The 16,441-nt window shown below is 39.1% G+C and overlaps 1 protein-coding gene across 1 annotated transcript; it reads right to left on the bottom strand.

Annotated features, from left to right (window-relative positions):
- Positions 1-3,606: 3,606 nt before the first annotated feature.
- sox9a (SRY-box transcription factor 9a) lies at positions 3,607-8,151 on the bottom strand. The gene is made up of 3 exons (XM_068004037.1): positions 7,592-8,151; positions 6,301-6,554; positions 3,607-6,043 (listed from the first exon to the last, which is right to left on the bottom strand). Exons 1-3 carry the CDS (start codon positions 8,026-8,028, stop codon positions 5,307-5,309), a joined length of 1,428 nt encoding a protein of 475 aa, XP_067860138.1. The 5' UTR covers positions 8,029-8,151; the 3' UTR covers positions 3,607-5,306.
- Between the last annotated feature and the right edge of the window lie 8,290 nt (positions 8,152-16,441).

The following is a 16,441-nucleotide window of genomic DNA, read 5'->3' as shown; positions in this document are numbered from 1 at the left end:
CAAGATCAAAAATTGGAAGTTGTTTTTACAGTAAACATTGAGAGAAAAACTATATGTTTGACATTTTGAGGACGAAGTATGTCGAAGAAATTGCAGAAATATAAATAAAAGATGTTGAGAGGGACATATAAAACAAGTCGTTGTCTGATTTAAAGTATTATGTAAATAACTTAAACCTCTCAAAAGGTTCAGCTTTAAGTGCAGAAAAGCTGCCCCCCATCCCCGTCTTGCTACCGCTCAGATCAGCCCCTGAGCAAGGTGGCCGACACAGGAATTTTTTTACTTCTCAACAGGAGCCAGGCTGTATTTGAGTCGAATAAATATAATCTAAATCTACACTTTTACTTTTTTCTGATTGCTGAAGTAACAGCCGATTTCAATTACAATATCACTTCACTAAGTGGTTTCGAAAGGCTGCTCCCGCCTTGCATGTTAAGTTGTGGGAACAGGAAAACAACAACCCACAAGCAAATTTGCACATAATGGATTGTTTCAGTCTTGTAATTTGCTTTGTTTCTGCTCGGTGTACCTTCCCCACAGATACACCCAGTCCTGACCCAGCCTAGTCGTGGGCTGCAAAGATCTGTGCAGGTGAGCAACTGCAATACCTGCTCTGCCCATCAGCAGCCAGAAAAGATGGCAGGCTCTGTCAGGGTCACCATTATAGGGCAGTCACACTACACAGTTTTTGTTTGATGTGAAATGGTTTTGGCTTTGTATCGATTCAGAATCTGTAGTGTGGCTCAGGTATGGGCTGCGCCAGCACTTCATTCTTTAATAACCAGCAGAAGACCGCCTCAAGAAAGTGACCTGACACTGCTTCAGGTTCACTGCAGTGCGATTGCAACCAGTTCAAAGCAAAGTTTAAAAAGTTGCCATACAGTAACTGTTTAAGATTCATTTTTTAACCTTTTCAATATTTCCAGGGCTATTCCACTGGCTCTCTGCTAATATTAAACTTTAACTGGTGTTTCAGTGCCAACGAGTGTGATATTGCACGTATATTTATGCATACTTGCAAGCATACATAGATCTCCACTGTCGCTAACCACAGTTTAGTGTAGACCTTGTGGTAAAAATTGGGTTCTGCCAGCTGCACATTGCTTTAAGCAGTACAACTGCTCTCCTAGACACACGGGCTCTGACATTTCTCAGGAGCTCTGCCAGTCCCCTGCTATAACTCTGACTGGAGACTGGCAGAACCCCCACGGAAAGAGATGAGACCTCCATATTGACTTGAAAGGAATGGAACTTCTACCCACCTCTTACAAGGTGAATGACTAGCCGGGGTGGGGACTTCTTAAGTTAGACTACTCAATGTAGTAGTGGCGGCTGGTACCCCAAGAGAGATGAGACATACTGGCTTCTACAAACATGCATGTGGCCCCCACCCCCCGGTGGGGTCCAGACCTGGCCCCTGTTGAGAAGTTAAAAAATTCTTGGGTTGGCCACCTTGCTCGGGAGCTGATCTGAGCAGTAGCAAGATGGGGACGGGGGGTCTGGGCAACTCTTCCCCTCTACAGATAAACATGGCATAATATGGTATCGGAGGGCACGATCCCAGCACAACCACTGGGATCAGAGTCTGTGGAATTTCGGGGCCACATCGTCCATAAAACACAAAGGACCACATACTTATGATGTGCTTGTTACATCGGAAGTTTTGTGTCAATGACACTACTAATGGTGTCAATTTGATGCACCATTGGAAGTAAAGAACCACTGAATTCAAATTGGCATAATTAAACCACCTCCACTGACACCTACCCAAGTTGGAGAAGTTATACTGCATCACTGCCTGTATAATATGAAGAGCTGACACAGTTCTGGACACTAACAACCCACCTAACTTGTGCTACTTAAATTGTACAGTTTTTTAGTAAATTAAAATTCCAGTGTCAACTTGAAAATTCTCCCTTGCTGAATTCTGGTACTTTCGATACACACGTACACAGTTTCTCCTATCAATACAAGATTGCTTAATTCAAATTATTTGATAATTTAATTTTTTAGCACTAAGTTCCCACATTGCTGTGCTATTTACACTGCTTAATTCAAATTATTCCATATTTCAAAACACTGCACATTCATAATATACTGCATCACACATCATATGCAATCTATTTTGCTGCATGAGTCTGTACAGTACTGCGCTGTGAAGCTACGTGCACAAGTTACTGAGATTGTACACTGCACTTTGTTAACCAGTATGCCACTGTATTGGCCAGTATGCCAGGAAAAGAAAGATGGAAACTGAAGGACACCAAACTCACACGGGGTGTTTGCAACCTATTCAGCACTTTATATTGAAATAATTTAATTTGATGAAATACCATAATTCACTAAGATGAAACATGAGTGAATTGCTGTATCAAATGACGTACAAAGATGAGTAGATAGTAGTGATGTTTATAATTAAAAGCACATGTGTAATAATGCAGAAAGATGTGAAAAATGTGTCTTTTTATCTCGTTCCTCCACTGCCTTACCATGTCTCCTCCTTTTATTGGGAGAATGAGGTTGCACTGTATCATGGATTTCTCCATGGCTGCTGCCAGTGCCGTGCTCTGTTCTGCCAACAGGAAGTTCCCTTCTGTAAAGTGGTCTGACATTTTTCTCTTCTGCTCCTTTCCATCAAGGAAGAGCGCTCCAACACCCACAACTTGCTCCATCTAGCAGCCCAACTGAGAATTGGCTAAACTCACTAGGTGAGGGAAACCAAGTTTGAATGCAAGATCGGGGCATAATTCAAACTCTTGGCATCTACCATGCTGATGCTGCAACTAACAGGCCACATAGTATATTTTTGTTGAATACAGGAATATTTAGTATTCCATATGCAACACATTGTAAGTTAACACCACTTCACGATCATTTTGTTTCAACTTCAGCATTAGTTTCATTGAGATGGTTAATGCAAATAATCTCAATGCATGTTCAAAATTATTTGGTTTAACTATTTTCCATTCTAAATTTGTTTTTAAAAGCAGTAAGATGGTGTGAAACTTAAAAATTAAATAAAACTTGTTGTAGTCTTGCATTCTTTTTTTTGTTTTTACAGACAATTGTGCGACTAAGGGTGAGCCACCAGATTTTGCATAACAACAGACCACCCAAAGGGATATATGGGGCCAAGTACTGTCACATGGGGCTGCCTAGCATATTAATGAGCACATTTACTGGGAAAAAATGCCCACAGAAAACGCCAGTGAATAGATTATGCAGTGTGCATGATTTTGTTTTATGTTTCAGATAGTTTAATGGTTTATCCCATTGTGTTTAAGCGAATGGTCAAATTAGATAGGCATCGTCCAGATCAAAGCTGTGTCCTACTGGAAGCAGATTTTTTCATCTGTGTTTTTGCAGATGTTAGAGAACAACGCTGAACAAAAGCATTTTGTTGTTACAGATTCTTATGGACATCAAAAGAAAAGGATAACAGAATCATGTGGGGAAAACAAGAACACTGTTTAAAATTTCAGTACTGAAAACAAAAGTACCATAGAATGAAATTAATATACCTGAGTATGTATTGCATTAACGTACAAAGCCTGTTTTAATATGCTGGATTTGCTTCTTTATGTGTATTAAGGAGACAATAAACAATTTATATTTTAATACATTTCTTATTTATTGCAAACAATAATATACAAAAGGTAAGTTTATTTAAAGACAGGTCTTTCCAAACTCACCTAAAGGCAAAATATCTGATTTGATAGTTTTAAGTTACAGAAATACTTTAATGTCCAACTTTTATACAGAAATAAGAGTTTCAGCCATATTACAGAGTAATTGAATTCTGTACTACTGAATCCCTATTACACTTTTCCAATAAACTGTTAACAAATATATATTTTTGAATGCCTGTTGTCTTTTTTAAAAAGCAATCTGTACAACCATGCCACAGCTTAATGAAAATAGAGTGAAAACTTTTAAGAGGTTTTTGCAAATGTCAGGTAAAAAAAAGTTACAAAAAGTTTTTCATTTCTCTAGTTAGCAAAAAGTAGTAGCTGAAGCAATTAGCAAATGCTGTAAACTACATTTGCAATCTGCATATTCATGTGAAAACGATCTTCCAGTCTTTACACATTTCTGATTAGCTTAATAAAATTGAGTTTATTTTTTAACATCCACACAACTGTACAGAAAAGAACTAAGTACAAGATGTAAAAAAATTACTTTAATAAGAAACTTTACAAGATAAATAACGTTTACAGTTTTTAACCACGTTTTGGGAGTTGACAATTAGAGCTCTTTCCCTCTGAGTACTAAAACAGCAAATGGACCCCCAAAAGACAGGGGTGCAAACTCCCCTGCTTTATTTGCATAAGATAATAACTACTGCTTGTAATGCTGTCTGGTTAAAATTTTGCAGTACCAATGCGGATTTGACAGCATTTAGACTTTCAAAGCTCTATAAGTTGTTTTGCTGCATGCAGTGTAAAACACGTGTGCTGTACTCAGAGGGTTAAAAACACTTCCTGTTTTTTCTATGCACAAGTTCTCATGCAGGAAGCTGGATGTCAGCTGCAGATTCACTACCTAATGCTTGGATGATGTAGCTGTCAGCATAGGAATGCTCAGAAACTCGATCCACCTCAATGTCTATTCCATTTCATAACACAACGTATCGCACCCTGTGGGGGGAGGCCTGGTGAAACTATCAGTACCTCTACAGTTAACAAAAAATGCCATTCCTGCTTTAAACTGGTGCAAACATTCATCTATCCCTTCCTTTTACTATATTCTGGCTTTTTCTTTTTGACAGGAATTGCAGGAACATATTTGTCAAAAAGGACACTAAACAGAGTGAAAAAAGATACTATTTCATACAAAAATAGGTCTTATGGCAATAGCAAATGCAAACTGTTAAGTATTCTACCAAAAGTGGTTTGGTATTTGATCTTTCAAAATAAGAGCTTTTATTCTCTAAAATATGTATAAATCCCCACACTGCAAATGGCAATGACTCATACACAGTACATACTAAATTCAAAAAAATTAAAGAAAATTCTCCTCACAGAGGATTTCAATACTACAAAATAATAAGTCCAAACACAGGAAATGACCAAACCAGCTGACTTGACTGCTCAGACTTGTTCATTCAATGACTTGCCTTAACTTTCAGTCAAGGAATGTTTGAACATTTTTTAAAAATCAGTCACCAGTACTGAATGGACACAGCAAAGCACTTTGTGGTAGGACACTTCGGCCACTTCTCACAGCAGTTCATGTTAGTGCAGAGAGCACCTCTCTGTGGTCCTCATCAACCTCCTTTACGTACTCAAGTCTAGACCAGTGGGTCATTAAGGTCTGGTCAGCTGTGTGTAGACTGGCTGCTCCCAGTGCTGCGGACTGTGGGTTTGGGGGATGGAAGGGACACCCGTGGTGTCTGCAATGGGTGTGTACATGGGGCGCTGGGATGGACTCATGTAGGTGAAGGTGGAGTACAGGCCTGTGGTCTGCCCTGCAGCATGGCTGTAATAGGAATTGGTATTCTGGTGGTCTGAATACTCGTACTGGGTGCGAGGAATGGATGGGTAAGATGAACTGTAGTGTTGCATATTGAAGGAGCCGTAGTTGATCTGTTGTGGTGAGTGCTGCTGCTCGTTGTAGTGGCTGGGGCTCAGCTGCTCTGTCTTGATGTGTGTCCTCTGCTGCTGTCCCTGCTCACTGGTGAGGCTCGTCATGGAATGCTGTTTGGACAACCAAGGGTGGGCAGCAGCCTGGGTGACTGAAGTGCTGCTAATCCCATAGCTGCCTGTGTAGGTGGCCTGAGCACTCTGTCCATGGCCTGAGTGGGTGACTGGAACTCCTGGGTGCCCGTTGGGTGGGAGGTACTGGTCAAACTCGTTGACATCGAAAGTCTCCATGTTCGACATGACTTCACTGCTAAGTTCTCCGATGTCCACATTGCTGAAATCAATGTGAGGCTGTCTCCCTCCTTCCTGAAGGGGGCGACCTTCACGTTTCAGATCGGGTTTACCAGGCTGAACTTCTGTTTTGGGAGTGGTGGGAGGCGTTGGTGGTCCTTGAGATTGCCCTAAAGGCCAGAAAAATAGGAGTCGTTTTATTATTCTGACCTGCGACAGTTTTACGTGTGCAACAAATCACAATCTCGAAACCAACTTCCTTTCCTCTACATCTGCAGCAAAGCTAATGTTTAAAAAGTTACCAGCTTATCAGCCAAAGTGCTTTCTTGATTTAACTTTCTGCCCGTCAAGTTTCCCCTTTACTTTCTTTTGTCGTATCTCAGTCTCACGTCACTATTTCCTCGTCCCTCCCCTTGTGCTGATTTACCTGAGTGTTCTCCGGGAGAATGCACGTCGCTCATGCTGGAGGCGGAGTGCGGGGAGTCCGCCTGCAGGGCTTTGAAGAGTGCGTTGGGGGTGATGTGAGTCTGCTCCGCTCCCTCCTCGCCCTCGCCCTGCCCGTTCTTCACCGACTTCCTCCGCCTGGGCTGGTATTTGTAGTCGGGATGATCCTTCTTGTGCTGCACTCTCAGGCGCTCGGCTTCCTCCACGAAAGGGCGCTTTTCGCCCTCGTTAAGTAATCTGAAGTAAACCGAGAGCCAAATAATTTAATGACAGTGTTACATGTGTGGCACTTTACCAAAGCACCGCAATTAAAAAATATATAATCTATAGAATTTATGTTGTCAGTACGGGCTTTGCAAATCATCCTTCAGGAAATCACAATGTATATATCAAGTCTGCAATTGAATTGCATAATATCAATTTATCTATCATTCAAAAACTTTTTTTCTTTAAACAATTGTAGATCCCCAGGTTACTGTGGGGGGCACGTTCAGCCAAAGCCCCGGCAGTGTGTTTGGAGATGGGGTAAATGAACTGTGAAGGAATTCAATCGGATCGATTTTTGACAAGTCTCCTTCCAGTTAACGCGCGCCAAGACAGGTTCAATTGAGACAAACGCAAGAAAAAGTTTCCCCCCCCCCCCTCCTTAAACCGACCAAACTCGTTTTGACGTCCAACCCTCCCTGAGCAGACAGGCACCAACTTTCACCGAGAGAAAAAAAATGCGCATGAACTTTCATTTCTGCACAGCTCGCCGCAGTACCAATCTATGCAAATCGCCGTCTGCGGTGAAGTTACAGTGCAATATCTAAATCTTTCCTCGCCTCAATGAAATGATTGGTTTTGCAAACTGCAACTAACTCTTAATCATTTACTGTATTAAAGTGAAATGAGTCTTTCAATCAAATGCATTCATTCCTACGCAAGTTTTTTCCACGATATAAAATGTGCAAAAAATCCCTATAGTGTATTTACTCAAACTACATAACGAAACAGTACAGCGCGCAAAATACTGTTTCAATCCAGGAAAAATGCCTTTATTGCATCGATCAAAAATTATACCATTCATACTAAATAAAAATCCACCAAATCCCATGTGTTTTGGATGTAATTGTTTGCTGGGAATATTTATTTGTATTCAAACATTAAAATGAATCATTTAAACATTAATTGATCATAAAAATTACCATGCACTAAACTGCAACTTAAATAATCTGCCATTGCTAAACTTAATTTAGATTATGTAGGAAAATGTGCAAAGTCAGAGCACTTACCTCCATAGTTTGCCGAGGGTTTTGCTCAGTTCTGCATTGTGCAGATGAGGGTATTGATCTGCCAGCTTTCTACGTGCTGCTTGAGCCCAGACCATGAAGGCGTTCATGGGTCTTTTGACATGAGGTTTATTCTTGGACGATCCATTAACGCGGACTGGCATGGGCACCAGGGTCCAGTCGTATCCTTTCAGCACCTGAGTCACCGCCTCCCGGATACACGCCGGGAACTTGTCGTCGTCCTCTTTCTTGGAGTCCAGGCTCGGGGCGCAGAGATCGTCCTGCCCGTTCTCGCCGGGCTTGGTATTCTCGACATCGGATCCAGCCCCAGATCCGCACGGGGAATCCGCCGATTCCTCGGACATGGTCGGGCTGGGCACATCGGAGAGAGTCTTTTCGTGTTCTTCTGTCATTTTCAGGAAGGGATTGAGGAGATTCATGCAAAAAAAAAAGAGGCGACTGCACTATGCAACTGGAAATAAAATGGTAGAAGAGGGCTGCTTATCTTTTCTCTCTGCGGAGAAACTTTCCAATCCGCTCGGAGTTGTAACCAAGTGAGTCTGTTACTGGAACTCGGGCTGTCTTCTGAGTATATTTGACTTGCTAAATAGAGGGGCACAAACTTGCATAAGCCAATCGGAATAAACCGCCTAGTGATTTCCATCTGTGTCATTGGTACAAAGTTTAAGGGGCGGGTCGAGGGAGGAGTCCAAAATAAAATCTCGGCTCAGCTGGGAAAACGAAGATTTCATCAAATCTGCGCTCCAATTTTTTTTTTCTTGACATGATGTAATTAGATAAAGCGACAGATACCGGTAGTTTTAGCAGCAGTCTCCTTATGTTTTTTTTTGTTGCTTATATATGTCTGCACTTGTCGTTTGTTTCATTTGGAACCCATGTTATTTTTGTAAACAGGAAATAGTTGAGCGAATTGTTCTCTGAACGTCGGGAGGCTGAAGTTATTGCGGTTTATTTGAGAAAGTTTGCACTGTTGTTTTTTTTTAAACAGGCACTTGAATGTGAATTTCTTTTCAGCTGCAGTTTAAATAGATTTGCGATTTTAGTGTTCGCCTGTTCGCGATGCCAAGTATATACTTCATTCTCACGGCGAAAATGCCACTTGGCTCGATCTAATCAAATTCCTTCAGTCACTATAAATCAGGTGATGTCCTTGCTTGTTATGGTAATAGCCAATTCTAACAATTAGTTGGCTCTGCGTGAAAGGTGTATGCAAATTCATCCGTGTGGGATAATGAACTACCAAAGATAAGGTGTACAGTACTTACACGGTGCGCCGCTCCGCTCGTGGGCTGAGTTTTGCGGAACCTATGAGACTGGGGTCTGACCAGTGTAGCGTGATACTCTTGTGAAGAGGACAGGGTCAGCAAGACTCAAATCGCCATATTCACAATTAATAAAACTCTGATGGACATCTTTCAGTACGGAGAAATCAAGACTCAATAACGATGGCTGAAATTTAATTAAGAATGTCATTCTATATAAGTCAAGGCATGTGAAATGCACAATCAAGCAGATTAAAATCTCAGCAGCAAAGCAGTTATAACAACAAAGGGAATTAGACAGAAATCAGTAAACACTTGATGTCTGGATGCTGTTATATAGCGTATATGCAGTTATTGCACATTTGGAAAGACAACATGCCTTATGAGCGTGCCCATTTGATACTATATGAAAGTTTCGATCTGGATGTGAGTTTCATTAACGTGTGTGTATGACAGCGCTGAAAACAGAGGTGCAGTTTGAGAAGTTTTGTGGCATGTGTGGATTTGTCAAAAGTGCTCCTATTATCCCCCTCCCCAATTAGTTATTTCTCGTCCGTATCTGAATCCCGTTAAAATGTCTGATCCCAGAGCGACGAGCCTCAACCAAACACCAACCACACGTTTTGTTGCAAAATGCTAAAGACTGTGCTGATGGGGAAGAAACAGCTTGAAGCAATCTAATTTTGCACTCTCCGAGTTTGGTAACAAAAAAAGTTACTTAGAACAAAAAAAAACTGATGTGGTAAATAAGGTTTCATATTTGTATGGCCCTTAATAACATACAGGGACCAAGTTATCTTTAGTGGGGACGCAGATGGTGCTTTGCAGAAAGCAGTGACCTGGGAAGTTGTGTTGGTGAGACGATGGGTGCATATTTTTCTTGTAATGAATCCAAATACTTTTGGATTTGGGGAATCCTTCCGTAGGGGTTTAATGGAAAATAATCAAAGCTTTCTTTGCGAGTGGTCGCCTTCGGTGTGATGCGTAGTTTCAAGTAGGATTCTGCCGCCTTTCCCCCCACATATATTTGGTTTCAGATGGAACGCGAATCTTAATGCAACTTTCTGTAAATTGCATTTAGTAATAGCTGCAGATAAGAATACTCCAAGGCAATATTGGCATAACAATCTCCTTGTAATAATTAATCTGTAAAGTTTTTACATTCCATAAAACATACGGAGTTATGTTTTCCCAAATATATAGTTATGATGTATTGCAGACACGAAAAATAAATCCTGATTAACATGTCTGCTTGAACACTATTCTTTGGGATTTTAATTGCAGTTTGCACGGAGCTAAATAAATTAGTCACTTTAATGAGATTTGTTAATATTCAGGACACGTTAATAATGACTTTAATGGGTCTTTTGGATGTTGTGACTGAACGTCTTCTCGGCAACAATTTTTTTTTGCTTTTCGTGATAGGAATAGTTTAACATGTTAAATTATTCAAGAAATACACCCGGCGCAGTTTGTTTATTTTTCGGAAGTTCTTGTCAAGAGTTTAATTTTGAAACTTTTTCACATCGCTCTTATTTTCGAATTGAGATCTATTTAAATCTATTTTGGATAGGTGTGAAACGGCAGTAAACGCTGACAAAAAGGCAGTCCAGTGTTCTCTGATCGATGGCAAAAAATATATTCAAAAAATAAACTTCCCAAATTCAGCTTTATGCAAACTAACAAAGTTGCAATATTAATTTAATTTCGTTCCGATAAGATCTGTTTTGCAATGGTAGAACTTCACAAATAATTGTATTCTATGAGATTCATTTTGAACGATATGTAAAATATATCTAATAAAACTATTGTGACTCATTTTATGGTTTTATGCTTACGAACGATAGTCTTGTCGGCACGAGTTTGTGGGATTGGCGAGTGCGACTAGAATTGCCTTCCCTTAAATATACGGACCATGAAAAATCGCCTTAATTATCGCATTAATGACTGTTGTTTATCTTTGTTAGAGATAACGGCTTGTAAACAAACTCGTGAATCCATGAGAACTTTTGGGGTGTAAAACTTTATTGTAACCAGAGGTGGCGCCACGTTCCCAAAAACTTCACAAAGTTTTCTCGGCTCATCCCTGTAGGAAGTGTGAGGAAGGCAAAGAGTGTGACTGTGTGAACCGCTGACCAATAGAGGAATCACAACACGAGGAATTAACGACCTCCAAGATATACTTCACTCGTTTGCTGGACTGTTTAAAAAAAAAAGTGAGCACACTTTTTTTTTCGGTGCGGGGTCTCTTGTTTTTTTTTTGACGTTGAGCACGATTATATTTGCCTTTTCCGAAACAGCCACAAATTAATGACATTTCCAAGAAAAAGATCCGCATTTTATTTTGTCTCCACAGGAAACATTTAGTTTGACTTAAGGAAGAAACATTTAAATAAATCCAGAAAAAAAAGGGGCCGTGAAAGTTGCATTTTCTCTAGCATGAGATGAAAGGTGAATTTATATTCCAAGTACCGTATTATGATGTACCTTGTCACTCTGCATGTAAGTGACTGAACCCAACAACACGCAATCGCTCTGGATTTCCATATTTTGCTTGTGAAATTATAATTTAGTTTCATATCACTGAAATGCAGTGTTCCGATGTTACTTGCACTGCATTCGTTTTTATAGTTCGTTAAATCTCAAAGTTCACATCCAACCACCCGAAATATATGTTCAAAGAAAGAATTATTCTAGCACTGATAAAATATCGGCAAATATCGAAGGATGAAACAAACCACAGAATTTATATTGTTTTTACTGGCACAGTTTTAAAATATAAACATAATCAACATTTAAAGTACATCTTTATATTTAAGAACACGCGACTCAATAGTATAAAGATAATATTCAGTAAAGCTGCCATACAAACCATTTTCTGATAGATGCCGGCTTCTCAACAAAAATCAGTTATAGTCCTTGCATATTAAGTCATGGCAGAGTCAATCAGTTCTACGTTTTGTTACATGCAAGTCTGGTTAAATGCGACTGTTCGCCTGACCAACCTTACATGTGTTAGAATTAAGTTGGTTTGCTTTTTCGGATAACTTATAAAATAACCAAAGATAAATGTTTTAGGTGGGGAAAACCCTTTATTACTCTAACATGTCAGAGAATGGTTTACTTTTAAGGGGTTAATTTAAAAAAGTGCTTAGATGACATGGGCTAAAGATCACAACGATGCTTATCTAAAATTAAATTAACCACAAAGCTGTAACTCGGTGAGTAGCATTTTCATCATTACAACTACAATACTCTGTTTCACCCTTGCTACCTTTCTAATGTTTCCGCCTAAATTTGTTCGCGACAGATTTTTTCACATTTTTTTATCCTGTCAACTTTTAGAAATACGGATTCAGGCAATATTTGTCAGAACAGCCTCGTATATGTAAGCGTTTGCAATAAATCTCGATCCAGCTGTAGTTTTGTTATCCATGTACAGCACATGTTTTTGAGGTAAGATCAAAAGGTTACACTCGCCCCAAACCTGTGGTGCCTCTTTTCGAACGGATATTGTCAATTTTGCAAAATCACCATTAATCAAATCGTGTTTTTATTGTAAGGATGGAAGGGAGCAGTAATCATATCAATCCAAAAAAATTCTCTAGTTGATACATTAATTTATGTAAAAAGTGACAAACGCATGCTAGAAATACACACATTTATAATCTTCCCCGGTGTAAACCTGAAAGGACAGTGGTGAGTGATAGACTGATAAAATGCCCATATTTTCAAATTCGGAAGATAACTGATATTTTGTCATGCTATATTTAAAGAAACACAGCTACTGATCCATACAGGTAATTGGCAATCCCCAGTCATTCTGTTATTTAACATAAAAGAAATAAATGCATTTAGTATTAAATTGTCAACCTACGCAGGCACTGCACACAAAATAACATTAACACCAATTTTCCACTAAGTACGGTGATTTTTAAATCGCTGGAAAATACACAGTGTGCTGCCAGAATGATTCTGTCCTTCCTCTGATTGTGCGGTTGTTTAGGGATTGATACCTGAGGTTAAGATTCACATAACGTAATCCACACGGTTTAGCTCCCTAAAAGCGAGACTGAAATATTTCAACATTTACTGTACAGTAAAGTGCGATTTTTGTAGGACAGAGGCTGCAAACGTCTGGGAGACACATAATCAAGGAGTTCACAACAATGTAATAGAGTGGAAAGCAATGCAAACAGTATTGTGAATAGCAACGGGCACAGATAATATAATTTATGGAAATTATTTTCGTTTTTCATTTCTTGACCGGTAGGCCAAAATCAAAAACTTTTGTTTTCCAGGGGCAAGTCAGACTCGTTGAGTATGAATGCAGCAAAGAGTGAATATGTTAAATTAAAACTACATGGATAGGGTCATAGGTTTTCACAAATATTGATTGTCAAAAAATAAGATTGGCGCCGTTGATAAAGAGGAAAAGTGATGCACTGAAAACAGTAAACCGGCGTCCAGTTTTGTGTTCATTGCGAAAGGCGCTGAACTCCTTCTTGCGCATGCCCGAGTAGTTTAACTAGTGACAGGGCATCTTTGACAGCAGACTATTTGTCTTCAAAAGATTTGAAGAAGTTGTATATGTTTTATGACTCAGACACAACACAAACATTTCACATGTGCTTTGATGCAATAAACGGAGCCGTAAACTGTGCAACATTTACGCCAGGGAAAAAAAAATCTCCCCACTTTGATTCGGTCAGCTTTGATAGTATGTGATGGTTTTTTTTAAGGTAGTCAAAAGGGATCTTTAAAGTGTTGTGCACCTATCCAGCTGATTTCTGTTTGGAATACCTCAAATATGACCTTCTGCTCACGGGACAACTTTATCCCTCGTTTATACTTATGATATTGTTATTGTTTTGTTCAGCTCCTTTTCAAAACCAGCTCCTTGTCTGCCCATACTGACTTGATCTTATCACAGTGTCATTGTATTACTGCGTGTGCAAGGTTGCATTCTTACTGGAAGATTTTCGCTCAGTCCAGTTTCCACATGGCACATTTTTCTTTTTCTGCGGCTGTTACATCACCCGCGCTTTTAGAATATCTATTTTAAATATTAAAAGATTACATAATTAGTAACAAGGTTAAATGTGGCGTTTTACTTAATGTGGCTGTACTTTGAATTCTTAGCAAGATAAAACTTATTTCAAAAAAGTAGTTCTACTTTATGTTAATGACTACATTCCATGAAATGCATTTTAAGCATGTTCTGGAGTTTTCTTGAAATATTGCCTTTGAAATGTTGTTTGAGAAATATTTGCTTCACTTGTTAGGGAATAGTTTTTTTTTAAAAAGCATGTACACAGAACCACCTTAAACGGCGTGGCAGTATCACCTTGTAGACTCTGAAAATTGTCCAGTCACTGTTAACACTCTTACAATGGGAGCATTGTTATTAGGTAGGTTTCAATCAGTGATATCGTATTAAACTGAGAGAACCAAACAGAAACTAGGTTTCAGCTTAACATTCAGTCCAAAGGTCACAGAGAGAGAGAGAAAAAAACCCTGGAGATTAAAATAGAGAAAATTCGTATTTTAGGAAAGCAGTTAAACTTAAACCGATTTCTGAACCAAATCTAATTCACACAAGATGCACCACGCAACATGCTACGCAGAAATAACACTGGTTAAAGGTTATTTCTTGGGGTAAATACTATTTTGGTGTTTATCAGCAACCAAGTTTTGAACTACTGTGCAGAAATACAATAAAGATCCTGACCTACGTACGTCCCATGTCTTATCTGCTTTTTTTTTACCGTGTGTGTTTGAAGATGCAGTATTAACCAGGACGATCTGTAGAGGTAAATACGCACAGTATTTGATATTTTACACCAGGATTGCACTTCAGACTGTCGTGCAGTAGAATTATACACAAAGAAGCAATATGCAGAAAAATCAAAGCGCGAACTGTTTGTTATATTTGTCATTTCCACTCCTACTGTAAAATGATGAATAACGCAAGAAGAAATTCTTTACTGTTCAGAAAGAATAGGCTCTCATTACAGTTTTTGGTACTCGATGTCGAATGAATTTTATTTCTGAGTCTTGACTGCAAATCATAGCGACGATCCTTCGAAATGGTTATGTGCTTCGCTCTCAACATTTCTATTTGTTACAGTGATTTTAATGCAACTGTGTGTCATGGGACGTAAGAACAATGTGGAATGCGAGATTTCATAGCGACGCTCGCAAAATATGGGCTACCTGTAAACTGGACGGTGATTCGAGTCTCCTAACGTAGTACAAGTCGTGTTAACCAGATAAACCATTGACATTTTAAAGCAAAATTAAAGCATGGAAGATAAGAATAATAATACGAATTTCGATTTCGATGACTTGAATAGTATTACATTGTTCATCCACTTTAAAATACTGTTAACATTTTATTCAGGTTTATAAAAGCACGCATTCGCCCTGTGAGTCCCGTTTTCGCGAAGTTACCACAAATCTGTTATGTAGTCAGGTTATTTATTTTGTTTTCTAAAGTTGTGGAAATATAATTCCTGGGTGTAATATGGGCAGCGCGTGTGGCTGCAGGTACCTGAGCTAATTGAAGGTTTCTAAATTGTAATCGTTTTCAGATGTTGCTGGCCAAATTCATTTCAAAGCACGCGTCCTGTGTTTTGCAGGGGAAATTTTGTCTTCTGTTGCTTGTAACATTGTTTATTTACGTTATGTCAGCGCTCCTGCTGAAATGAACCTGAAATACTATATGCCAACACCAGCTTAAAACGAAACAGGGACTTTTCAAAATACATACAAACCATTTTCGTTATTATTTCGGTGCCCCTGAGCCGCAAGTTTATTTATATATTCGCTGTTTATTCATAATCTCCATTTGTTGCACCATTAATGAAAATGTAATTAAAACAGTGATTCCCTCTTCCTCCTTGCTCAATTGTGCGTCCTATTAGTCATTGAGGTCAACTTTATGGTTCAAAGTCTTCACCGTTAAAAAAAATCTCCGAAACACGTGGGAGGTTATTTTATAGCGTATTGTAATACTCGCGTATAGTGTTTTTAATATTCCATGTAGTTACAAAGAATTGTCCTACTTTTAGAGTTAAACATTCACCGAAACGTTCAATGGATGGATATTTCTCTTCGTTTTCAATGTTATAATTTCATGTCTTTGTTTTCTCTTGAATTTCTCGTGAAATATACCATTGGAAAGTGAAGTTCATTGCCCTACAGCAAAGACACGGACAATCTCGAAGCCACTACAGATATGGTAGATGACGTCTCCAATGACAATAAAATGAATTCATTTTATTTTGATATCTGTTGTTTCATTTTACTTCTCCCGAACTCAGGAGGGGCATCCTGAAAATAATCCATGGCGTACCATAAGCAAGTTAGAAACTTGTAAGTGACGAGCAAATCAAAAAATATCAGAGGCAAACATTCACAACAGAACCCGTAAATTTCAGATCACTCTGCAGTTATGCCCATCGTGAGGTTTATCTCAAATACTGCAACCTATATATATATTTTAGCAAATCTAATGAAAACAGTGGCAATGTTTTCTGCTTAATATTGCGCACTCTTAAACTGAGAT

This window comes from Heptranchias perlo, chromosome 23, assembly GCF_035084215.1.
Source record: "Heptranchias perlo isolate sHepPer1 chromosome 23, sHepPer1.hap1, whole genome shotgun sequence".
Taxonomy (NCBI): Eukaryota; Metazoa; Chordata; class Chondrichthyes; order Hexanchiformes; family Hexanchidae; genus Heptranchias; species Heptranchias perlo.
The sequence above is the reverse complement of the archived record's forward strand: the minus strand, read 5'-3'. Positions and strand labels throughout refer to the sequence as shown.